General features: G+C 40.6%; 1 protein-coding gene and 1 long non-coding RNA gene across 7 annotated transcripts in view; one reads left to right on the top strand and one right to left on the bottom strand.

Annotated features, from left to right (window-relative positions):
• The window catches only part of EPRS1 (glutamyl-prolyl-tRNA synthetase 1), a 73,731-nt gene extending 69,070 nt beyond the window's left edge, over positions 1-4,661 (top strand). For all 6 annotated transcript variants that reach the window (XM_075204271.1, XM_075204270.1, XM_075204266.1 and 3 more), the window contains 2 exons: positions 4,182-4,246; positions 4,338-4,661. In XM_075204271.1, the coding sequence (XP_075060372.1) occupies positions 4,182-4,246; positions 4,338-4,488 (216 nt within the window). In that variant the 3' untranslated portion in view covers positions 4,489-4,661. The remainder of the gene's footprint in view (positions 1-4,181; positions 4,247-4,337) is intronic.
• LOC142144930 (uncharacterized) lies at positions 1,427-27,488 on the bottom strand. Its single transcript, XR_012689800.1, has 4 exons — positions 27,409-27,488; positions 15,200-15,387; positions 1,624-1,810; positions 1,427-1,521 (listed from the first exon to the last, which is right to left on the bottom strand). It is a non-coding gene; the product is annotated as an uncharacterized LOC142144930 (long non-coding RNA).

The raw sequence follows: 27,488 nt of genomic DNA, 5'->3' as shown, positions 1-27,488 counted from the left end.
ATATCATACTATGTATGTATGGACCTATGTATATCATACTATGTATGTATGGACCTATGTATATCATACTATGTATGTATGAACCTATGTATATCATACTATGTATGTATGGACCTATGTATATCATACTATGTATGTATGGACCTATGTATATCATACTATGTATGTATGAACCTATGTATATCATACTATGTATGTATGAACCTATGTATATCATACTATGTATGTAAGAACCTATGTATATGATACTATGTATGTATGAACCTATGTATATCATACTATGTATGTATGAACCTATGTATATCATACTATGTATGTATGAACCTATGTATATCATACTATGTATGTATGGACCTATGTATATGATACAGGCCGTTTGGAGCACCCCACAGACACTAGGAGCCGCTCTCATTTCTCCTCCAGAAGCTCCTGCCTCTTCCTTCCTTCTCTTGGACTATGTCCGAGGAGGTAACATTACAGTAACCTAACCATACCCAGGGTAACGGACCCATTGTTTGGCCGCAGTGATAGAGGATGTTTAATACACTAAGCCTGGGACATCATTGTCCAATGTATCCGTGGCAATCGTTTTTACGTTTACCACCATAACGACACCGAGAACTCCTACAATTAAAAGACGAATCTGTAAGAAAACGATGTCAAGAAAAGCAGACTTACCTGTATACCCAAGTTGCAGCTGTCCGATTGGCGCAGAATGCTGACCACAAGCAGCAATGTTTTAACTTGGAATAGAAGTCGCACTGGCGTTGAAGGCTCCTGGAGGACACTTCAGTAGTCGGACTCACTTGTGGTCAGCATCCTGCGACAATCGGACAGCTGCAACTTCGGTATACAGGTAAGTCTGCTTTTATTGTCATTGTTTTTTTTTACAGATTCGTCTATTAATTGTAGGGGTTCTCGGTGTCGGAATATTCCGCACCGAAAACGAGTACCCCACCCAAATGTAGTGCTCAGTCCCAGCAGCTGGACCACTTCCAGTATTGGTGTAGTCAGGAGGTAACGGCTAACTGCTGTCTTCTGCCCTTCAGTTAGCAACATGACCAATAATAATCTGAATGATTTACATCTGATTTAATATCCGTGTATGTGGCCAGCACTGGTCGGCTGACTGCACCCAGCCATTCACAACTTTCTAATCCGATGAATCCTTCAGCTTTAATGGATGAAGTTTCCTGCACAATTCAGAATGCACCATGAGCCCCAACATGTACTGTAATCTAATTGTATGTTCCTCTTTTCTTTAGCAGCAAATAGACTAACAAATGTAATCTCTGTGGAGCACATTTTATTTAAAAATAAGTTATTGCTCGTTGCCACCATCAAATTGGGCATTTAAAGGTGCCCATACGTGGACCGTTATAGCTGCTAGATCTGAAAGGTCCTGGATGGCAGGGAAGATGGTAGAGAATAGCAATGTCCAACCAGATCTTTCAGCTTTCCTGATCGATATCTGAAACATCCCGATCGGATCTTTCGCAGGATGGGGCAGTGTGTTTGGACCTCTACGTTCTGCAGTGGGGCAGTGTGTTTGGACCTCTACGTTCTGCAGTGGGGCAGTGTGTTTGGACCTCTACGTTCTGCAGTGGGGCAGTGTGTTTGGACCTCTACGTTCTGCAGTTTGCTTCCAGTTAGGTCCAACGTGCCCACAGAATTGCTGTCTTTATGAATTGCGCTCATTACATAAGACCTGTGATCTTTATACAGCTTAAGGTGAAGGGCTCTTCATCTATATGTCAAATGAACTTCTCCTAAAATGGCTTCAAGTCGTAAGATTTTTACAGAGATAAACCTGCAATAAAATGTCACAGATAGATAGATTATCACTGATAATGTAGAATACCAGTGTCAAGGTTGATTGGAGAGATGATAAAAATTTAAACAGAAACATCAACAGGAAGCCATTGTGTTTACTGCGCTGTGTGAGAGCGTTTAATCTTTACAGCATATAATTACCACAGGTGGATCCTGCTGCATCCGTAAGAAGTACTTTGTTTTTTTAAGTCTCCTGTTCTTATTGGAAATTTCCATGTGATGTTTTTCTTGGACTAAAGAGATTTAATATGTATTTGTTTCCGCCCACTCGAAGTTACCAAATAAGTTGTATTCCTGCTTCAAATACAGAAATATATTTCCTGGACGCTTATCAAGTCACTATAAGGATAGCGGTAAAATGAAAACGTGTGGATCTGAACAATTACATCATCTTTTGGGGTTTTTAATTACATTATTACAATGACCGATTAATTAAGAAGAGAGAGATGTATTTTAAGTATATGACATTCTTTTATTTAATTCTATTTATATCCGTTATTTAAAAGAGTCTTCAATTTACATGTATGACCTATTAATAGATGTTTTTATTTCTGTATCGTATTTAAAGCTTTATGTGAATTACATGTGATGGAGATACACAGTTGTATCTAATGTATCACCCTAGTTCTTTAAAGTTTATCAGTCTCCTGGAGAAGGAGATTTGAGGGACTGTGGTGACTCTGGCAGGAGGGAAGATGAGCCTTGTTTTGGACATGTTACACTTTTTAGGAAGCATTCAGACATCCTTGTGGAGATAGCCGAGACAGTTCGCTACGCTAGATAATAGAGAATGGGTGAGGTCAGGGGAAGAGAGGTAGATTTGAGTGTTGTCAAAGTAGAGGTGGTACTGGAGATCTATTGAGCAAATTCCCCAATGAGGAGGTGTACAGTAACAAAATCAGAGGGCTGAGTACGAAGCCTTGAAGGACCCCAACAGATGATTGGTGGGGAGGATGTGTCAAAGGTAGAGACACTGAAGGAATGGTTGCCCAGGTAGGAAGGGAACTAGTGAAGAACTGTCATGAAGCTCAGTGGAGTGAAGGGTGTGCAGGAGAGGAGGGTGAGGAACTCTGTTGAAAGTGGTCCAGGAAGGAGGAGTATGGTTAAGTAACCCTTAGACTTTTAAGAGGTCAATGTTGGTGAAATAGTGGGGGCTGAAGCCATGATTGCAGAGAGATGCAAAGGGAGAAGAGATAAAAGTGAGATAGGCATTTGTAGACAAGTCGGCCAAGTAGTTTGGAGGCAAAGGGGAGGAGAGAAATAGGACAATAGTGGGAGAGAGAGCCTGGATCGAGATATTGTTTCTTTAGGATTGGTGAGATGAGCGCATCATTAAAGGAGAATGGTAAATGTTCCAATGAAGAGAGAGAGGTTGTAGAGGTGATCTAGAGGTGGGCATGCAGTGGTAGAGAGCGGGTGTAGAGTTGTTAGAGAATAGGTTTGAGGAAGCAATTTGTAGGGTGAGATGAGTATAAAGAATTAATCTTGGGTTACTGGGGAGAAGGAACGGAGGGTGGATTGGCCAGTGTGGAAATAGGTGGATGGGGTGTGCGGAACCTGGCATGAGAAAATATCTTGTCGAATGGTGTTGATTTTGTCTTCAAAGTATTACCAAAATCATTGTCTGTGACTGAGGAAAGGGGAGCTGGTCCCGGTGGGTTGAGAAGAGTTTCTTTTAAACAGAAGTTATAAACATCCATTTTTACAGCAGCAATTGACACATTCAGGTTCACTGACCCAATAAACTTATTCCATAAGTAAAGTGAATTAGACATGCACTCCGCGTTCTGCGGTATGGATACATGATGTACTTACCTCATCTTGTAATAAACCCTACAAAACACTGTGGGTTTCTATAACAATGATGGGAAACCCGATACACTTCAACGGCTGCATGTCCAACCTTAAGAAGGACCAGACATTACTCTTAATTTAAGTAATAAAAAAAAACAGCTTCAAAAGGCACCAACGCTGTTCAGACTCCCCACTTGCTCCAAAATTCCCCATCATGCCTTCAAACCCCTACTTGCCACAAAATGTCCCCATATAAGCCACAAAGACCTGTCACTTGCCATAACATGCCACAGAGCCCTCCTTCGATAAGATTGGCTGCCTGACCTCTTTGCATTGGTCACATGGTGCAGAAGACAACTCCTCCCATCGCGACATGTCAACACTAATGGGGTTATGGGGCTTTTGTTTTTGTTGTTGCCAACAAAGAGACTAATCTTGATGAGTGCCAGGGTATGGCGAGGTGTGAGCGCATGCATTATTGCAATCTCTGTGTTGGATATTGAATGTCTAGCATGTAATGAATAGTTTTCATAATGTATTTCCTTGTTCTACAGATTGTGCAGATTCCATTCTGTGGAGAAATTGACTGTGAAGACTGGATTAAGAAGACCACAGCCAGGTAGAGCTGCTCACCTGTCATTGTTTTCATATTATTGCTAATATTTATTGGCTTTTATACATTAATTTTCCTATCTTGTGCTGCCCAACAGAGATCAGGATCTAGAGCCTGGCGCTCCGTCAATGGGCGCCAAGAGCCTGTGCATCCCGTTCAAGCCACTCCAAGACCTTCAGCCTGGAGCCAAGTGCGTGTGCGTCAAGAACCCCGCCAAGTACTACACGCTGTTCGGTCGTAGTTACTAGAGACAGACACCTGGACCCCGTTACTAAGCTCTTTATTTTTATTAAGTATTCTAAAGCTCAAAAAAAGAAAAACGATTTTAGGACCCATTCTGTGTGTGGCGGAATGCTCCGCATCGCTACACATGTATTTTCTGAGTACATCCCTGATAATAAAAACTATGATGAAACTATAACACCTTTGTCTGTTCCTACTTTCTTTGCTGGTTTTTGCACCAAATAAGGCTGTCAATCATAGAAGTATTTCTTCTTTTATTTTTATCACCATCATCATCTTCATCAATGAATTGACTCCATACTGATTACGAGAGTATGGAAGTGGTAGAGAAGCTGTGTAGTGCTGCCCTCTAGTGGCAAATGCCTGTAGCACCACATCTGCATACTTAGATAGTTCATGCCTCGCATAAAAAGATTTAAAGTACTTTTGTTGTGTACGTATAGATGGCGATTCAAGCAGGTGCCCCGCGCATCATATTACCTAGTGTAATGAACGCCCAAATTTAAGCCTTATTTTCAGTGGTGACCCGTAACTGAAACTTTTCTTAAGAAATACCATTCTTCATTAATTGTTCTAAAGAATATTTCTGTGGGCAATACAATATATGGACATTAATTTTGTGCACTAGAACATAGTTTGAAATGTACACACTCTGTATACTACTTTTGATTAGTACTCGTAGAAATGTGTGTGTTTCTAGCAGCAAAAATATGTTCTGTTATTAGAGAGGCTGCATTTAGTATAAAGGCGAACTAGACACATGCAGATATGGCTGTTGTATGGGCAGCGTTAACTCTAATCTATCCAGAAATAGGACTGTATTTAGAGAACGTAGAACAAAAGTGAAGGGTCAACTTTGGGCTGGTAAAGGCTGTTTGGGAGATATTGCTAAGCATCTATAGAACAGTTTTAATGGGCATTAAAGCTAAAATACAAGGTAAATGAGCTGTAAAGCTGGACACATTCAATGATATAGTTAGTCTGTGTTTTTACCAATTTGTCCAAACGTCACATCCTCAAAGAAACACCAGGATCCAGTTAAAATGACACGATCAATACCAAAACGGACACAGATCTGTCAATGGTTGGTCAGCTTACACTTTCCCATACTTTGGACAAACGTGAGATGTTTGGCCTTGTATTTCAATGGACTTGCCATTGCAATCTACAGTATAGTTACCAGATGTTTATTTCCCAGGGACAGTCCCCGTTTTGGGGGGTTCTAGCCTTGGCCAAGTAGCTGCACCTTGGCCATTAGTTGTCTTACAGAATTTGGTGGTTGTGTTTTTAGTATATCCTAGAAGTTCCAGCATGTGTTGTTTTAAAAACATTTGCTTCTTGTTAAACATAATATGCTGGTCATTGTTGAGTATGACGATCACTGGTCGCCACGGACTTTGTAAACTGGGACGGGGTTGCCCGTTTATTGAAGTGGGTGTTATTTATCTCCCAAATTTCAAATCGCCCATTACTACCTCTTTTACAACTTCTATTTTAGAATGGGCAACATTTCTGAAAATTCTTTTAACATATTTGCTGTCAGACAATGTTTATGAAAATGTGTTGCTGCTTTTTCAAGTTTGTCACAGCTGTTCCTAAATGCAAACATCTGCGGAGTTATACACGTGGTAAATTTACTATCCCGCAGGGCAAGTGAATAGAAAGGATGGCTTATAAATCAATCATAGAACAATAGTGCCTCTTATAAGGGAGGGGGTAAATCATTTTAGGGGCCTCGGTCCTTGTTGAGTATTGTGAATGAAGCTTATTCAGTAACATGGTGCAAGTAGAACACACTTAGTAATATTTCATTAGTCGGACTATAACGTTAATAGTTGGTTGCTATGGGTTACAGCAGATCATTGCTGTGAATTAAGATCCACTGTTTTGTTTGTTTTTATACTTTTCCTTTGATGCACCCTGGACCCAGAAAGGTAATTTTGTGGTAAAGATATACAACAGTAATTATTCGTATTTACACTGACAGTCCTTTATCACAAGCAATCACTAAATGGCTCAATCTGATCTTTATCACCTCTAGAACGAATGTTTATTACGAAACGTGTCATCTTTGTCTGACACAAATCGCCAAGAAAAAAAAATCTAATGTCTGCACTACCCTATTTGATCTTAATTTAATTGAATGCTGAGCAGGTTCATTGAAGTACAGTATAGCAGAAGAATTACTGTCTAGATCAGTGGTAGGCAACCTGAAACGCCTCAGCGGCACATGGTGCGGCCCCCTTATCTTCAAAGGGCCGCACATTACCCTTAATCTCCGTAATAGGGTAAAACAATACATTTAATGAAAGCGACACCTGCCTGTAATAACACATCAGCATTTTATACAAGTGTTACAAGCTTTAACAAACAAATCTGATAATTTAGCAGGAAGGAGCTGGGGGCCGACTGTTGCCCATCACTGGTCTAGATGGACCTCTGGAAAAACGATCCCCTATAATAATATTTACTGAAATTGGTCATAATGTATTTTTATTGATTTTTGTATTTATAATGCTCCACTTAATGGATAGCTCCATCTAGAACTGTTTTAGCTGGACATTTAGTATGTTAAAAAAGGGATTATCTTATTTAACCGCGTTTAATTATGTTCATGTCAGCACTGTTAGTTTGCTTATATAATGTTTTGTAGTAACAACTTCTGTGTACAGTAAAGGGTCTAAAAAGGTCTTCAGTTCTGCCGATCATTGTCTTACCACAAGGTAACCAAATAGCCTCAAAACTGGGTTCAAGTTAACCCGTTGTTTGACAACTGTTCAAATCGGGAGCTAGGACCCAGGAATTGTAAACTTTTTTTTTTTTTTTTATAAAAAATAGATCTTTACTATTATGGGGTAAACTAATCGCAGATCTGTCACAAGGTAGCTACAGAAAATCCCTGGTTATGGTGCGCCACTCAGGGCAATACATTCTGCTCCAACTGTACATTGTGTACAATGAATTACATATAAAAAAAAGGTTAAAATCAAATCAATTTCTTAGGAAATGGCATTGTGATTGTAACACCTTCTAATTAATGGCCAGGCAATTAAACAAAACACCCATAAAATGAATTTAGTAAAATATTAAAACTGTGATCTACCGACCTTCATTTATGAGCAAAACGGCTGATTTCCTGAGATAAAAGTTGTGCCAAGTATTTATAAAGCTGTAACTATGTTTTCTTATACGATTCTACTTTTACCACTAACAAAATTGTGTGCTCTCCTAATGCTGGTTGCAAGGTTATAAAACGGGTTCATTTTCTGCTATAGAGTATAGCATTCCTTGCTTGTCTTGCACTGTACTCTGAGTAATATACCTTCACTTAAATGGCCCTTTTGAAAAAGTTATTATTTTACAGGGCCATAAAGGAGTTCTAAACGTGATGTGCTATGATTGGCAAGACATATATAGTAGCTCTTAAGACCAGGCAGTAAGTACTCACAGAGAGGAAGACTTGTTTCCAGCTATGGGTCGCTACACAGGAAAAACTGCACGGCTGGTGCTCATGTGCGTTGTGAGTGTCTTCCTGTTTGTCGTTGAGTTGGCCGTGGGGTACATAGGGAATTCACTTGCCCTCTCCTCTGATGGGTTTGCTGTTCTCTCCCACCTCATCTCCATGATAATCGGTTTGCTGGGTGTCCGGTACAGCCGTGTCCAGTGGCACCAGAGGAACACCTACGGCTTCCTTAGAGCCGACGCAGTCGGAGCGTTTGGCAATGCCATTTTTGCTGCAGCGCTGATGTTTAGCATCCTGGTGGAGGCCATCAAGAGGTATATAGAACCACAAAAGACTGAGGAAGCCCTGCTGGTCCTCATCGTTGGGGTCGTGGGTCTGGCCATTAATATAATAAACTATCTCATCTTTCTGGAGTGCTGTTTACCAAAGACATCGAGTGATAATCCAGAACCAGAAAAAGGTAAGTAACAATCCTGCTATAAATGCATACATTAGATACAGCAAGACTAATCACAGCTAGCAAAAATAGATAATGGAAATATATTAAATTTAGCCAAGAACACTTTTTTTCTAAATAAGGATTTGACGGTTCTACAGATAATGTCCATGCACTTCATAGATTCGCACGTGATCAGACAGGTTTGTGGCCAGGAAACTGAATAACAGATCTGTAGGTCAACGACTTTGGTTCATCACTAATTGCTGACTTAGCCAACTTTATTGGCTATATGCTGCCTGTATTATATTTTGGTTTTTTTTAAACAGATAAGCAAACACCTGCTTGGGAGAATACTATACCAATCTTCTATGTGACACGAACACTATGGGGAGATTAGAGTATGTACTTACAGGCCATTAGGGGAAACCTATAACCGAATGTACCAAAACACACATACAGACTATTAAACTGGTACAGTTCTACACAAATGCATATGTTTATTTTAGGGATGCACCCAATGTAGGGTTTGGTTCGGGATTCAGTCGAATGCTGTACGTTTTATTTATCAAAACGTCGGTTTAGTCTTTTTTTTTTTTTTTTTTTTTTTTACGATTTTAGTGGGAGCCAGATTATCAACATCATTTATTTATTTAGCGCCACTGATTCCACAGCGCTGTACAGAGAACTCGCTCACATCAGTCCCTGCCCCATTGGAGCTTACAGTCTAGATTCCCTAATATACACAGACATACACAGAGAGAGAGGGAGAGAGAGACTAGGGTCAATTTTGATAGCAGCCAATTAACCTACCAGTATGTTTTTGGAGTGTGGGAAGAAACCGGAGCACCCGGAGGAAACCCACGCAAACACAGGGAGAACATACAAACTCCACACAGATAAGGCCATGGTCGGGAATAAAGATATTTTGTATAAGGATTGGTCATTCTGTCAACTCATAAAATACTGATTCTGGGCATCACCTGTATGGATGTGTTTTTATACAGATATGGAATCCTATATGGGAATTTGTTAACTGAAAAGTTCCCAAAATGTTACAAAAAAACGGAAATTGCTGAGACATGATCTCCAAGTGTTCCCACTTACAGTTACCGTGAAGACTACTGTTAGCTATTTAATGAGCTGGGGAATGCCAGGGCCATTTGAAAAAAAATTGGGTAATTTTGTAAAGGTATATAAAGTATTTTTTAGCTATAGAGCTACAAGTTTTTACTAAAAACTTTCATCCAGTTAAAAAATAATTCCTAAGCATTCTGTATAATGGATCTCATACTTGTATAAGTTCTATATTCATCCTGCTGTGTTCTAGTCAATGTTTTGGTATTTGGACGTGTTGCAGAATGTTGAATGGTAATTTACTTAAGGCTGCCATCATAAAAACACAACAAACAGGTCATCATTAGATGATCCATCCATCACATATCCAGGTGCATGTCTACTTTCCTCTCTCGGGAGCCAATTCCAAAAACTGAAAGCGCACCCAGGCTTGCAAGGTGGGGAAAAAAAATCTAATTAGGCGCAATGTACAACCGTAGTAATTCTCCCTTTAATCCATTTGCTCTTCTAAAATGTTGCTCAGTTTAGCCTCCTAGCAAAACATTGCAACAGTTTGTTTTAATCATGAGAATCCCAGGAATTGGGTCTTTATTACCTACGGCACGTTTGTGTGTTGTAAGATAATATATATACAATAATAATTTTATACTTCCGCAATTATGTACAGCAAGGGAAATCCCTAAATTCTCTCCAGGAGTAAACAAAATCACAAAACTAAACACACAAAATATGTTTATTTTTTCTGTAATATAGAATTCACAATCGGCAAATGTATTTCTGGCATAAGCTAGTTTAGAAATGTACCCCATAAACTTGGTGTGCCAAATTGCTATCCTATTGATTTTTGTGACTATCTTGTTAAAATATTATTTACTTACAAACAAAATTAACTTCGTTTATTTCCTTTGTTAATAGAATTCTTCAGCATAGTTGATTTAACACAAGCCCACATAACAATCGTTGGTTTTTTTTTTTTTTTTTTTTTTAAATCAACTGGTTAGTTCACATCAGTATTTCATTGTAAATGATGAATAATTAAAACCAACGTAAATAACTTGGTGAATATCATGCTGCGGTTTTAAGAATCCTTTTTTGAATTTAGCAATTTTTAGATTTGTGATTTCCACATCTCACTTTATGGAGTTTGATCTCATAAATGATCATAAATTTCTATTTTTTTAATATGTAGAATATGATCCCTAGCCAGTTTAATATTTTCATTTCTCATAACTTCCTAAGCTCTTACCTGTAATAGTATTTTTTTTTTTTTACAAATTATCTAATTGCTCAAATGTTATTGCGCAAAACAACACTATGGTATGTCCTGTCAGAGATCCCCCCTTATCTCTACGTTGAGCCATTCACATGTCTGTAAAGTAACTTCTAAACTATAAAATGGCTCTAAAGTTCATGATTTTAATCACTGAAAACCTTAGACACCCTGCAAAGACAGCTGTTGGAATCTCAGACTGTTAGAATGCTGTACATTCCGAGGGGATAAAGAAACCCAGGAGTGCGATTTGTAACTGTAATGTAGAGTGCATTGATAAATAGCTGACACATTAATGCTCACCATCAGTCTCTGTACAGCGCTGCGGAATTAGTGGCGCCATATAAATAAATGATGATGAACTCTGCAATACTGGACAGACCGTTGCGAATCACACAAAATACAATAGCACATAAAAAGAACATATACAGACGAGGTTGACAAAGTAGGTGCTAGTGTGAGACAGAGGACCCTGCTTGTTACAGCTTACAGCCTAGAGGGAGAGGAGAATGCTGAGACAATATGAGCTGGTGGGACAGGAGTGGTCATGGCACTGGAGATAGAAGAACATGCAGAGGGAGTAGTATCAGGTGGGGTAAGGATAGACTATAGTGAAGACGTGGGCTTTGAAAGAGTTTTTGAAAGATTGAAGGTTGGGGAGAGTTTGGTCAGGCAGGGTAAGGTGTTCCATAAGTGGGGAGCAACACAGGAGAAGTCTATGAGGCAGAAGAGTTTCTCATTTGTGTAATTGGGTCTTCACATGCAACTCTGGTCAAATATATGTATTCATTACCTTCTCATGTACCTGGTTTTGAAATGGGCTGGGATAGAACAACGAGTAGCCAATCAGATCATTGAGGGCATTTGAGAAGTGGGAGACAGTGGCTTGTCCACTTGTGTGATCAGGTGAGTGATTACAGGGCTGCAGATGACAGGTATGATTAGATACAAGGCTACGTTATATGTTCCCTCTGCTACAGGTATAAAACAGGGTTCTTAACAAAAAATAGAAAATAACAACCCATTATTTAGTTGTGCCTCAGTAAGCATATTTTTGCAAAACTTTGACTATGTAATAAACCATAGTTGAAAATTGTCCTTGGTTTCCATAGCTATTTCCCGGTTTTAATGATGTGTCCCTACTTTTCAACATTTTCCAACTGTACAGTGTCATTTCTTCTTATGCATATTGCATATTACACGCCTCAGCCGTCCAGCTGTGATTTGACAAAGAAGTTTCGCCAACACTGAAATGAAAATCGTTTTTCTCAAGGCTGCTAAATAGACCTTTTCTGAGGCCTCAACAGGGGACAAACCAAGATTTGCCTCAGTGGAGGATTACTTTAAATGTAGTAAGCCGAAATCCCCTTCAATCAGTTATAAATACCATTGAGAGTGCAACTATCCTAGGCTGTACCTATCATGAAGCAAACTAAATTAGCATATTTGGGGGAGGTTGAAGAAAATGTCAACGATGGAGAAAAAAATGAAAACTAATTTTGTAACAGTCAAAATAAGTGACCTCTGCCTTGTTAGTAATGATTAAAGTGACAGTTTGACTCTGATCATGTACACTACTTGCATACAACTATTCATGCCAGTTTATGTACTGTATGAGGTTGGTCCCTTTCATGTACTGCTTCATATAGCAGAATGACTATAAACACTCCTATGCATACCACGGGTTCAGAGGCTTTGGTCTAATTATACTAGGAGTCTGAATTTTAGGGGCTATTCACTTTGAACCAACCATCCTTCTTGGAATTGCCCATTGTGCACTAATGTGAGTAAGTTCAATGTACAGCGCTGTGGAATTAGTGGCGCCAGTGTTCTCCCCAGCACTTATTTCCTGGGTGCTCCATTCGGCTATTGGAGCCCAACAGAGTCCTATTATAATGAAATAAACCATTGTTTCACCTATTAGAACAAGCACTGTGTGGGCACTACTGCCAGTCCTGGCAAGTGTGGGCAATAACCTCCAAAATGTTTCAAAATTATTGCAAAGTACTACAGTTGCCCCCACCCGGCTGATTCTTAATGCCACCCCGGCTGGCAAAATTTTCTGGGGAGAACACTGGGCACTATATAAATAGTTAATGACGATTATACAGCAGTTTGATAGTTGAATGTCCTGATTGCTATCCTGTGTTTGCATTATGTTTTTCTATAGGTCAGTGAGTTCTATATTTGTGTTTGAAGTATCATAACATTTTCAGTAATTACATAATTAAGCACTCGTCTAAACACGACAAATAATGGCTTTTGTTTTGCCAATTTAGAAGTTAGCTGCGATGAGTATTACTCCCTGTTTATATGTTAAGGCTCCACATCTCTAGAACATTATTATGATTTATTTATAAAGTTCGCAGCTCTATATAATGGGGAATAGAACAAAACAACAAAGAATTACATAATGAACAAGAAAAATTCAATTCTGCTCAGCAAGGACACGAACAAGTTGGGAGCAGACAAGTCTGTGCGCAGAAATATAGGCACGAGACTCTGTAGAAGGAGACAGGAACTTGGTAGATGGTACCTGACAGGGTTGCTCTGGTGGATAGGACACAGGTAAGTAGGAAACAAGAAGACAGAGGGCCCACAATCTAAAGGTGGAGGCACTAACACAAAAGAGGGAGAGTAGGTGTAGGGGATGAGTTCCTAGGAAGACTGGTTGGTAGGCTTTGATGAAAAGAGGAGTTTTTAGACAGCGTTTGAAGACTTCTGCATAGTCTGATTGTGCATCTGAGTGACTTCCACGGGTGGGGGCAGCACTGGAGAAGTCTTGGAGGTGGAAGTGTGAAGAGGTTATCAATGGGGAGGTGAGGCGGCTGTCAGCACAGTGGAAAGGGTGGGAGGAGATGTGGTTGGAGATGTAAGGAGAGAAGTGGCTGAGGGCTTTATAGGTGAGGAGTTTGAACAGGGAGCCCGTGGGGTAAATGTATCAAGTTGAGAGTTTTCTGAAGGATTCAAGCTATCATTTATTTAGTACATTCTACAAAATGGTAGGTAGAATCTGATTGGTTGCTATATGCAACATCTCCACTTTTCAAACCTGCTGGAAAACTCTCAGCTTGATACATTTACCCCCGTGTATTGATTGGCTGTGGTTGGAGGCAGGAGCAGAGCGATGAGAGTAAACTAACTCAAGCAGCGGCTTTGAGGAAAGGCCGATGTTGGGAGAGGTGGGTGAGAGGGAGGCTGGAGAGCAGGAGGTTGCAGTAGTTGAGGTGAGAGGTAACGAGAGTGGATTAGACTTTTGGCCTTCGTCTAAGGTGAGGTTGGCTGCCTCATTCTTTGCTTAATAAGCAGAGAATTAGATCAGGAACAGCCGGCTGGGGGCCACAGGTGAAGGCTCAGCGGGCCGCTGGCCACCTGTTGCCAACCACCACATAGAGTTAACTTATGTGCAGCATAAATTGGGTCACTTTAATTACCCGGACATCAAAACTTCTCCTGTGCTGCACATTGATTGCTGTTCTTTGTTCTATCACACGGACCCTAATCCTTAGATTTAAGCAGTCCCGGAAAACTGGACTTTTCCTAAAAGCTTGTTACTTAGCCCAGCTCCTTTACTACACACACAATATCAACACTACTCTTACCAGTGCCATTACCTTGTGTGCCATGGATCTGTGCCCAGGCACAAAGGAACTCGATCATACATTTCTATATATTAATAGGTGGCTGGCTCATAGCTTAACACACACGCTTGTGCCTCTTCTACCAGCTACCTTCTTCCCTAGTAGATTGTAAGCTCTTGTGAGCCAGGCTCCATTTTTCTATGTCATGTTTCTGTACTGTAACCAATGATAGTTTGTTTTATCTCGCTACTGTACAATGTGCAGAATATTGATCCGACAGAGAATGCACATCTGCCCTCACGTGATGGTTCTACTGTGAGCTCGATTATTGTCCCTGCCCCAAGCACCGAAAGTTACTTGTTTTCCACTAGGATTATTTCATCCATTTCACACCGCTGATAGCAGTCACTTACAATCTGCTAGAGATGTGCGCTGACTCACGCGTTTTGGTTTTGGATGTGGTTTTGATTCTTAAACATCTTTTGTGTTTAGGATTTTTTTACAGGTTTTACCCAAAATTCCTGAAAGGTTTTGGATCTAGATTTAATAAAAAATTGTGAAAAATATGTAAATTTTTTTTAACTGTTTTTGATCCCTATATCACTATTTATAGCATTATCATTAATTTACAGTCATTTACAGTCTATTTTCTAATGATCTCTCCACAGTTGTAGAAATTTTCACTAATTATGGCTAAAGTCTGCAGCGAGCTGGCTAAAATTAGTGACAGAGTAGTGGCAAAAATACATGGCAGCTTACTAAGAGATACAATCACCATTTCTACTTTAATTTTCTTTTAATTCAATTCCATACGGCACATTATAAGTTGACGTTTCGGTTCTACATTTGGACCTTTGTCAAGACAGCCACATAGAAAAACAGAAAAGACCTGACTTCTTATGTAATCCCAGATTGTCTTCAGACGCAGCTCATGATTCATCAAAAGGTGATAGTCTGCATATCATTGTATGTATTCTCTCTGCGGCAACGGCTCCCTTGTATTCTCTATGAGGCACTCCAAAAAATATGCATTCCATCCTAGAACGCATAAACCGGACGTTCACAAACAGGTTTTCACTGTAACAACCAAACAGAGTGATTCCTAGGTGAGCCACTGCCTACCAGGTGTGTATTCCCCACAAATACACAAGAAATGTACCAAGAACACATTAACCGGAAGTGCAATGACACACTTTCTGTAAAACAAGCGTTTTGGTTACATATTTTCCTGCAAATTGTTTTGCCTCGTTTTCATCTCCGCGAAGAATCGAGTCGTGTTTTATATCTACTGGGAACCCCAAATCTTGGATCTGTCAGATTTCTCTAAACCGCTCATCTCTACAATTTCTACAATCTGACACCTACAAATTTTTGGAATTAAATTAGCATAAAACCTATACACAGTTTTAAATACTGCAAAATAATAAGACATTGTGGATGTTTTAATATTTACAACCCACACTTAGCTGGTTATAATTATGACAAATATACGGGTGCACTTTATTCAAGGACTGAGGTAGTTATAAATTCAGGGGAAATAAGTATAGAATCGTTTGTTTGATTATTCACTTTTTAATACTTAATTTTTAACCAGCTCTGACCTTGGAGAGTTCCTGGAGACTATACATATCTGTTCTGTTACCAGCATTGATAGGTTATATTTACATACAGGGTCGGACTGGCCCGCCGGGGCACTGGACTATCTCCCAGTAGGCCCCGATCCTGATTGCTCCCCTCTTCATTGGTGGGGGGAGAGGAAAACTTAAAAAAAAAAAAAAAAATACTCACGTGACCGCGGCACTGAATGTCGGGCGTGACGTCATCACACCTGACGTTCAGTGAGGAGCGGCGCAGAGAGGAGTCGGCAAGAAGACAAAAGAAAGAAGCTGATAGAAAAGGTAAGTGAAGGAACTGAAGCAAGGGGGGAGCATGGCAGAGTGAAGGGGAAGTAAAGGCATCATGGCAGAGAGTGAAGGGGGAGGACAGACAGCATGGCAGAGAGTGAAGGGGGAGCACAGACAGCATGGCAGAGTGTGAAGGGGGAGGACAGACAGCATGGCAGAGAGTGAAGGGGGAGCACAGACAGCATGGCAGAGTGTGATGACGGGGGGGCAGGAGAAGGGAGAAAAGCAGCATGGAGGGTGCAGTGTGATCATAAGGAGGCCCAGCATGATAATGAAGGGGCACAGTAATGTGTGTGTTATGGCACAGTGGGCTTGTGGCAATGTAATGTGTGTATGGTAAGTGGTGGCTAAATAATGGGTGCTATTCTGTGTGTAGGGTGAAGGTGGGGCAATTTAATTTTATAGTGGGGACTATTAATTTAAGATGGGGTGGTTTGGGGGCTATTAATTGAATGTGGGGCTGAGTTTGACGAGCATGAGGTCTATTTATTAAATGTCAATATGAATTCTCTAATGGCAGTGACGATTGCGGGAAATAGGTATATTTATTATTTGTAAATGTGATTAATTTATTGCAGGGGCTGTCTGGAGGGAGGGAAATAGGTTTATTAAATGAGAATACTATTACTTTAATGTTGGGGCTGGAGGAAGGCCTAAGTACTACTTGTGGGTCCTATTGATTTAACACCGGGACCGGTTGGAATTTTCTAAATGTGCCCATTATTTTTTCCAAATAGGGCCCCCAACATTCCAGGATCCAGATAAGCCACAACTAAAGAAACCAGCAGCCACAGGTGGTGAAAGTGACAAGAACAGGTAGGACAGTCTGACAAATGTTCTGAGTTTAGTGCAGGCTTGGCTAACCTGTGGCACTCCAGGTGTTGTGAAACTACAAGTTCCAGCATACCCTTCCAGCAATAAACTGATATATATTGGCAAAGCATGCTGGGGCTTGTAGTTTCACAACACTTGGGGTGCCACAGGTTAGCCAAGGCTGGTCTAGTGGGACAATCCCGATTTTTGTGACTGTTCTGCCCAATCTAAGGGGCAGGTCAAGACTGTGTACTCTTTATATACACTGCATTCTTTATATACTACACTATGATGCTAGCTGTCCTTCGTGGGCTGACCACTCCCCCTCAGGTGGGCACCTAGCTTTCCAGTCCCCCGGTGGGCCCTTCATGCCCCAGTCCGACACTGTTTACACAACCTGCGTATTCTAGTAACTGACAGACCAGATATTATTCGTACAATTGTTGATGGCACTCGATCACCACTTGTTTCGCAGGACAAAGAAAAAAGTGTTGCTTTAGGAAGGAAAAATTGGATCATATCTAATATCTATTTCACAATAAACACACAACTTTTTCCAATAATTTATCTGATGTGTTTATTTGTTGCTTCTTTGTGAGTACTCATTGCTGGTTTTTTTTAGTTGTTTTTATTTCCTGTGGCTCTTGTCTGCTCCCACCTCATGCACTTGTTAATCATTGTATTACTTCTCTTGCATGTTCTGTACTATGTGTTATTTGTTCTGTACCTTGCTTATTACATCTTACACAATTATGCTTATGTTTTTGGTATTAAGTTTATGCTTCTTGTTTGTTCTGCAATTAACCTTTGCACGTTTTGTGTGTTGGCTGTTGGCTTCTACATTTTATGTACTATCCCCCCACCCTTTCCTTCCTCTGCTGTATATCACTGCAGAAGTTTGTGATGCCTTATAAACAAGAATAATTTTTATGAAACTCTGTATGCTATTATACAGTGTTTCCAACAAAAGAGATAAAACATTTGTGTCCGTCCATCAGTCTATTTAAGCTTATTGGAACTTGCTGGAGTTCTCCCATGCTTTTCTCGGAGCCTCACTTCTTTTAGGGCCAGTGGTGAAACTACCGTGTTGCAGGGCGGTGGTAATCGTTTTTACGATTGCCACCATAACGACACCGAGGACTCCTCCAATTAAAATCCGAACCTGTAAAAAAAAAAATTCAAAGAGAAACAGACCTGCGTCTCGACGTTGGAGATGTCCGATGGGCGCAGGATGCTGACCGCAAGTGACTCCGACTACTGAGGTGTCCGTCAGGAGACTTTAGCGTCAGTGCGACTTCTTCTATCCCTTTTAATTTAAAGCGGCAATGTTTGGTTAAGTGTTTAAACACTTAACCGGTGGGGTTTGACATTGCTGCCAGTGGTGCAGGATAATATTTACATGTAGAGCAGGTAGGGACATGGTTGAGGATTGGATCACAGGTGACCCTCTCTGATAGCTGGAGCTGCATTGTCTATGGCTAAATTGAGTGTGTTGCTGCTGAAAGAAGCAGCCAGATGAGGGCAGCACAGGGTTGTAATGGCAGAGGTGAGCCGTTTTAGTCAAGATGAGAAGTGGACTGGACTGAGAGAATTTAGGTGTCACTGTGTGAATTTGGTTGTAGGACGGGGTTGATGATTAAAGTAAGGCTGAAGGAAAGGAGGTTGTGGTCAGAGAATTAAAGGCCAAGTTGGAGAAACTAGAAATGTGGCAGAGGCAGGAGAAGACAAGGTCAAAGGACTGTCCGTCATAGAGCGCGGGAGTGAGGTCCACTGGGAGAGACCAAAGAAGGAAGTAAGCGAAATAAGTTTTGTGGCAACAGATACATTGGAGGTTGTCTTTGGGAATGTTGAAATCACTTAGGGATATATTTACTAAACTGCGGGTTTGAAAAAGTGAAGATGTTGCCTACCATGGTCTAATCTGTGTGGAGTTTGTATGTTCTCCCCGTGTTTGTGTGGGTTTCATCCAGGTGCTCCAGTTTCCTCTCCCACTGCAAAAACATACTGGTAGGTTAATTGGCTCCTATTAAATTGACCCTAGTGTCTGTGTTTGTGTGTCTGTGTTTGTGTGTCTGTGTTTGTGTGTGTGTTAGGGAATTTAGACTATAAGCTCCAATGGGGCAGGGACAGATGTGAGTTCTCTGTATATTGCTGCGGAATTAGTAGCGCTATATAAATAAATGATGATGACTACAGTAGTAGTAGTAGTAGCAATTCTAAAGGACCCAACTTCAGCTGCTGGATTGTATTTGTAGCGTCTGATCCAGCATATTGTCTTCTCTGATTTTACAAAATATGAATTTAATGAACCCCCTCTGCACTGCTATCTGGAGCAAAGGTTTTTATAGGAGGTAAACTCCTCTTAGATTGGAGATCACCTGTATTAACTCGGATCTGACACTGTTCAAAGCTGGATCGGAAAACCTCTCTAACATATCTATTCTGTGGTTGTCAAAACAAAACGTAGCTCCTTGTAATGCAGACACCATGCAATGATTAGCTGTGTTGACATCATACTGATTACAAACGCCGAGGTTACTGTTTCACATGTATTATACATGGTATTCTCTCATACCTATTGTGGACACCTCCGGTTACATATAAACATTGACGAGGGTATGAAACAATATATTATTCAATGTACGAATCGCCTAACCACACCTCACAATCACAGGTCTAAAAATAAACTGTCAAGCTGAGTTATACATGACACTGCAGAAAATAATGTATTTTGTAAATGTAACATGACATGTTCATGCTGTGTCATCTCACCAGTATTATGGATATATATTCAGGGGCGCACGCAGGATTGTCAGGGATGGGGGGGGAAGATATACAATACAGCACCGCCGTGGACGCTTCTTTGACAGCGCCGCGGCTGCTGTATAGGACAATGCCGCTATGGTGGGCACTAAGTTAGCGCAGGGGGGGGGGTTTCTGGAGACTCAGAAACTCCCCCTGCGTGCGCCACTGATATTGCTGATTTCATTATTCAAGTTCTCCAGTTTGCTGATCCTTGGAAAACTGACTGTTAGAAGTAGAGATCGGGGGATAAACATATATAAATAAGGAGGTTTTAGATTTTACATGTATTACTTTTCAGAGTGCACGTGTGTGTAATGACTAAAGGCTACCTTGGAACCAGGTATAAAAGTGCAGCCTGTTTGAACAAACTCTGTGCAACTACCAGATTGGCCAAATTGCAGTCAAGTACAGCGTTTATTAATTTAAATACCCACATCCACCTCCCACCGACATCGGATTTGTGCTGTTTTGCACTTCTTTTCATGTTTCAGTGATTAGTATTTTTTCGCACGCTAAGGAGTTTTTTATATTATTGTGTGTCCTTAGAGGTGTATAATGATCATTTAGGAAGCGTCAAGATATTGTACGGAGTGGAATTTAACGTGCACTGTTCCACACAGCAAGGAACTCCCCTTGAAAGGCGCTCTCTCCACTCCGTCTCATTTCAGTGAGGTTTTGCACTACTCCACAAAATTAGGGGCATCGGTTCCCATAGGAAAGCATTCACTTCCGACACTTGCATGTGCAAGTACATTTTACTCTGTGACCTATGCACCTTGGTGAAAATTTAGACGCGGTTACACCAATCTAGGCACACTGTGGTACATATATAAATGTGGGTACAAAGCTGCATTTTACGCTTTGTAAACAGCTTCTACTGTGGGTGTGGTATACTTTATTTTTAATGCAATCCAATATTGTATGTGGAGAAAATGAAGGACCATCGATAAGATGGATGGCAATCAAATCATTCAGTGGGAACCATAAATATCAGTTTGTGTTAGAGGGTATCCAACCAATGATAAACAGCAATTCGATAAAGGACCCCAGGATCTACACTATATATATGGTAAAGTAGATGTTGAAATATTTCCCTAACCCTATATGTTATCCTCCTGAAAGTAAATTGAGCCAATAGAATACCTTAATGTGTACAGCACCATGTGGATGGAGTGTCTATTCACAGTCCCTGTCTCAGGATACTTAAATGCACTCCATGATAAATATATATATTTATTTATTTATATTATGTTGACTCAAACACCCCAGGGATACACAGTGACAGATGTGTTCTATTTTCATTATAGTAATTGTGTCCTACTAAGTGTAAGGCAATTATTTAATGCAAAGGTTCCTGGAAGAGTCACTGAGGAATTCGCATTACACCAGCCTGCACGCACATAGACATTGTCACTAGTCAGTGGATTCAGAAAGTCGCTTGTATATCATATTGCTTATGAACAATATGCTGCAGACCTGAATCTAGTAGTACACCGATTGGTGGATGCCGCTGGAACCGTCCACCAATCGGAATGCATGAAACTGTCACAAGGCCCAGTACAGCGGTTAAGAGAGGCAGCAGGGAAACCCCAGATCTGATTTCCACTATTCTTTCTGAGATTATGGGGGGGGGGGAGGGTTCTGCTAAACTAACCGCCTCTCTCCAAAAGTATAGATTCACAGCTGTCTTGGACCTGGTCAGTACTGTAGCACTCTTCGTGCATTAATCTGCACTCCATACATGGCTCACAAAGGAGAGGCTTTAGATAGTCTAGAAGTTTATTCTGCTCAATCACTTTTCGAGGGCAACAATCATGCTCCGGCAACTATAATGATTGAGAGTTGCCCATAAGTGGATTTGTGAGACTAACGATGCGTCTTGGCGCAATATTGCAGCAGTATTTAGAGTTGCACGTATCCTGCACTTGGAGAGATGGATTTGAGGGTATTAATGTACACGTGCAGTACAGTACAGTACAGGAGTACAGTACAGTACAGGAGTACAGTACAGGAGTACAGACACAACTTCAGCATGACCTTTTGTGATGCAACTTATTTTGAGTCACATGGATTTTGAATTACCCACGAGATGTACATTTAGCACCTACATAAAGTGGGTGTAAGTTTAGGAGATGGCGATAATGATTGTTGCATCTATACGCTACCTTTATGGTTACATGTATGTTAAGACGTGTTCAACTCAAACTACAGCAATGGAAACATACGTGTGCTGGTGTATCTTTGCTCATACACAAACAGGGCATGTCTGCGTTTAATTCTAAATCAGGCCCTATATCCGAAAGACTTCCCGAGTGAGCCAGATGGATGCAATTTTCTATTAGTGGGATTTATTTTTACTTCATTTATCTGTAAATGTTCACTTATATATATTGTAATTGTCTGTTCTACTCCATATCAGCCATAGACCCCAATTAAACAGTGCCCCTAATGGCCAAGAATAGTATTTTCAGTAATTGGATATATCCACAGTACCTGCATTTTCACTGTCTGTAGTACCAACTAACACCTCTAGGGGACAGTAAAGGATCTAGAGATTTACAGACTGTCTTTAGTACAAATGTGCTGCAAAACTATTTACACATAAAAGTGGTAATTCTGGTGCATATATAATTGTCTATCGAAGGAGACAATTCAATCCAGCACGTAACAGGTCCATACCTTTTCACACTTAAATTTCCACTTATCGCGCCTGATGTTTAACTAAATTCACTGATACTGGCTGCCCACTGGAACTTACATAAACAGTGCGTGGTTTGGGGAGCAAGAGACTTGGATGTGAAACCACTACTGTCTTTGTAATCCCATGTGAGAAACCCCCACCAAAAAGCCGGTGCGACTGCTCGCTACGAACGCCCACCACTGATTGGCTTGTACCAAAGTGGCCGCTTGTGATTGGCGGGCAGCGACTAAGGGAAGTCCCAGTCAATTCAGATCATAGACATTCAGCGGCGGGTGCATATACTTGAAAAATTTGCTATTGGCTTATAACACACCCAGAACAAAGAAAGATTTTCTTTTATAATAATGTGGAGAACGAGTGTTTGGTGAGTATTTTATTCTATAAACTTTATTTGAAAATGTATTTTACTTTTTACTATTTTGATATAATGGACATGGGGCTAAGAGACCTTTATCTAGTTTTTAATTGTCCACCCGCCTCTTGAGGATTGACCACAAGTTCTCAATGGGATTAAGGTCTGGGTAATTTTCTGGCCATGGAACAAAATTTTGATGTTTTAATCCCAGAGCCACTTAGTTATCACTTTTTCCTTATGGCAAGGTGCTCCACCATGCTGGAAAAGGCATTGTTCATCACCACATTGTTCTTGGATGGTTGGGAGAAGTTGCTCTTGGAGGTTGTTTTGATGCCATTCTTTATTCATGGCTGTGTGCTTAGGCAAAATTGTGAGTGAGCCCACTCCCTTGGCTGAGAAGCAACCCCACACAAATGGTCTCAGGATGCTTTACTGTTGGCATGACACAGGACTGATGGTAGTGCTCACCTTTCCTTCTCCGGACAAGCGTTTTACCAACTGCCCCAAACAATCCGAAAGGGGATTTATCAGAGAAAATGACTTTACCCCAGTCCTCAGCAGTCCAATTCCTGTACCTTTTTCAGAATATCAGTCTGTCCCTGATGTTTTTCCTGGAGAGAAGTGGCTTCTTTGCTGGTCTTCTTGACACCAAGGCCATCCTCCAAAAGTCTTCGCCTCACTGTTTGTGCAGATGCACTCAAACCTATCTGCTGCCATTCCTGAGCAAGCTCTGCACTGGTGGTGCCCCAATCCCGCAGCTGAATCAACTTTAGGAGACTGTCCTGGCACTTCCTGGACGTTCTTGGGTGCCCTGAAGCCTTCTTCACAACTATTGAACCTCTATTCTTGAAGTTTTTGATAATCCGCTAAATGGTTGGTTTAGGTACAATCTTACTAGCAGCAATGTCCTTGCCTCTGAAGCCCTTTTTGTGCAAAGCAATGATGACTGCATGTGTTTCTTTGCAGGTAACTATTTTTAACAGAAGAAGGACAATGATTTCACGCACCACCCTCCTTTTAAAGCTTCCAGTCTGTTATTCTAACTCAATCAGCATGACAGAGTGATCTCCAGCCTTGTCCTCGTCAACGCTCTCACCTGTGTTAACGAGAGAATCACTGACCTGATGTCAGCTTGTCTTTTTGTGGCAGGGCTGAAATGCAGCGGAAATGTTGTTTTTAGGATCAAGTTCATTGTCATGGCAAAGAGAGACTTTGAAATTAATTGCAATTCACCTGATCACTCTTCATGACATTGTGAAGTATATGCAAATTGCCATCATAAAAACTGAGGCAGCAGACTTTGTGAAAGATAATATTTGTGTCCTTCTCAAAACTATTGGCCAGGACTGTTCAGACGAAACACCTCACCTGCTGCACTACGCTGAGCAGCTACTTTGAATTATGGTCTCCAGCCAAGAAGCCTTTTGGGGCTGGGTTGTACTTGGGATTTTCCTTTTCAGTTTTGGGTGGAATGATCCTTTAAAGGGGTAAACCTCACAATGGGCCTGATGCAGAGTTTGTCGCAAAATTGGATGTCATGTATGCTCAAAAAAAGTTGCGCAAAAAAATAGCTTATCTACTCCCGTGTGCTGATCCGTGCAGGTCTGCACCAGTAGCACACGCTTACATCCCACTTGCGCCCATGTTTTCCACAGTAGGCATCAATAAAACGTAACACCTCTAATACAGCAGAAACAACTTCCTGACTGTTGTACGGAAAAAAAAAGTTTTGCTTAAACACGCACACAAAAGCGTAAAATATGCCCAAGTGGTGAAGAAAGCTCCAATCAGCATCAAAAGTGCACAAGCGACTTGCCGGAGACTGTCATCATCATCGTCCGCTCTCTGCACCAGCCCCTGCCCACCTGTAAATTATACAGGTTTCTCAGGCGTGCATGCATCTTTTGCTCAGTCTGCAATCATTCGCAATTGCGCAAACACGTCCTTAATGTACTGTCCCCATCCCACCTCTTCTGGCGCAGGCTGGTGTACGTAGAATCAAGCAAATCTGTTTCTGCGCACAAAAACAGCAATTTATGGTCATGAAAACATCAGCCAGTTTTTCTTGTAACTCTGAGATGCTACAAACAAATGAGCGCACATCATTACCTACACATCACAGGGAAACGTAACAAGGACAATTTTTTTTTACCATAAGCCTATTATACTTACAGTATTTAACATAATTGTAGAGTCAATTGCATTTCAAGTTTCAAACCAGGACATATACATTTGTAAGTACATATTGGCTTTTTTTTAAAAGTGATTACAGACTTGACTCTTTCACTTCTGTAGCATCTTTGTCCATAAATGTGTAACGTCTTGTCTTAAAATCAACCACAGCTACTTTTTGGTGCCGCCGATAACGCACAAAAAGTCCCAATTGTTGAAAAGATGTTCCATAAATGAACAAGACAATTAAGTTGCTTTACAGATGGCAGTTGTTGATTTCTAAGACTGTGCACAAATGGTGACATCAAAAGTAGAACTTCGTCACCCATTACCAAGATCGTTCCAAGTGACCGCGTGGAACCTTCATCGTCAGTGGAAAACGTGGCCGAGCGCTGGCAGTGTGCAATCATCGTCTAACCACACTTACTGCTAACCATCCATCTGAGAGGCTCTGAATCATTCTTGGGTATTATTGGTCATCGATGGAGGCTTCTACATGCTGTGAATTTGGAGCAATTCGGTCCAAATCAGCCAAATTGTCTACCTCAACCACCATGTGCCCAATGTTACCCACTGACTAATGAAGTTCCTACAATTTCTGCAAGTGCTCATCTAATAGCGCTGTAATTGTCGCAACCACAGTATTCGCTTTTTACGTTGGCGGATGTCTTTACTCAACAGTGACCAGTTTATCGCCAATATTGTTATCCAATACTCCATAAATACAGGTTAATGAGTGTAAATTTACCTCTCTAATAAGCGGGTATGCATGTCGGCTTAATAACTAGTTTGTTATGCAGTTTAATAACTACAGTACTGTACAAAGTAGTCATTATGTACTTATAGGAATGAACAACAAAAGAACTGGCTGATCCTATTGTTTCCCTCTGCACAGACATTAGATTTAGGGGCCTATTTGTAGATAATTCACTTTTGCAACGTTAATTATCACCCGTCATGGCACCAATGACAGATGTATTAATGGGGCAATTTACTACAGAAGTCATGTACCATACGTCATTTATGTAAATTAATGTAAGGGGAGAGCAGGAAGGCTGTTGAGAAGGATCGGAAGATCCCTCTACCGCAGTGCTCTACTCATAGGATTGAATGGCTAACGCCAAGTTCCGAAAAGCTCCAGACCTCAGTCCCTATTGAGTATTATGAGGACTGCTGTTAATGCGGTACTTTGCCTAATGCAGGAGATATCTCCGATATTCATACACAATAATGTAACATTTCTATGCATCAGAATCAGTCCTTTAGTGATCTACCTTGTTCCAATATCGTCGTTTCCGCATCGTTTAGGGCTTCATAAATAGGCCGCTTAGCAATCACAATATGTTGCTTTTTTTTTTTTTTTTTTTTAACATAAGTTATTTTATTTTTAATACTGCGATTGTAGTACATATTAACACACCACACATATGCTTTAAGGTTACAAGTAATGCAAAAAAGAAAGGGAAAATGTCTGATTATTATAGCATTCTATGAATCTCACTTAGATGAGCAGCACAAATCGCTTTCCCATTTTCCCCCTAAATATTGCTCCTGTTCACCTAATTTATGGCTTATATTAATCACGAGAATGAGAGGACATTGAAATGGTCTTTATTACACGCGGCACTTCCTCAGCCTGTGCCGACCTCTGCTCCTCTGTACATGCTGCCATCTTGCCCCCGTAGCCTATATTCTTTGGCAGAAACCTAGGGTGTGTACGCAAATAGAAAAAGTCCTCAGCAAAGAGGATTTCTCTGTGTCTCCGCCATTTTGTATTTTGCAAGTGAGGTCCTGTGTGAATGTGTGTTAAATGCCATTGATATGAATAAGAAAACATAATGACAATGACCTGTGGCACTGCACGCCTCAGTAATAACACTTTTATAATTGATTCAGTTGCTTTTATTGGAAGCACTTGAGTCTCTTTATACTTTCTGCTGTAGATTATAAGGATATCTGAGGTGATCTGGAAGTTCAGTGATGTGTTTAAAAGCACCTGACCTGCAGGGGCAAACACAGAATTTCTAGAGGGGGAATTTCCAAATGCTTGGTGTCACATAAACCCCCAAGCCCCACACTTGCTGCCATAATAATAATAATAATAATTAATAATAAAAATAGAAGAGTACAAGGTGTATAATGTAATAACGTATGTTAAATAAAAAACATGAGGCATACAGTAAGCTGTACATTAAAAGAAACAAACAGATTAATCTCCTTTAAATAAATCATTCTTGACTATCTTAACAAAATAATATAATACCTTGTAAAGTAATTCAACAAATGTAATACTAACCTCCCCCTGACATCCAATGCAATAAAATAAAAATACAATTAGTGTTACTCACCTAGTGCTTCACATCACTCTTAGCAGCCAAGAAACAGCAGAATGTCACAAGTAACTTAATTTTGCTGCATTTACCTTTAC

The sequence above is a fragment of the Mixophyes fleayi genome, chromosome 3, assembly GCF_038048845.1.
Source record: "Mixophyes fleayi isolate aMixFle1 chromosome 3, aMixFle1.hap1, whole genome shotgun sequence".
NCBI classification, from domain to species: Eukaryota; Metazoa; Chordata; class Amphibia; order Anura; family Limnodynastidae; genus Mixophyes; species Mixophyes fleayi.
This window is presented reverse-complemented; position numbering and strand designations above follow the sequence as displayed.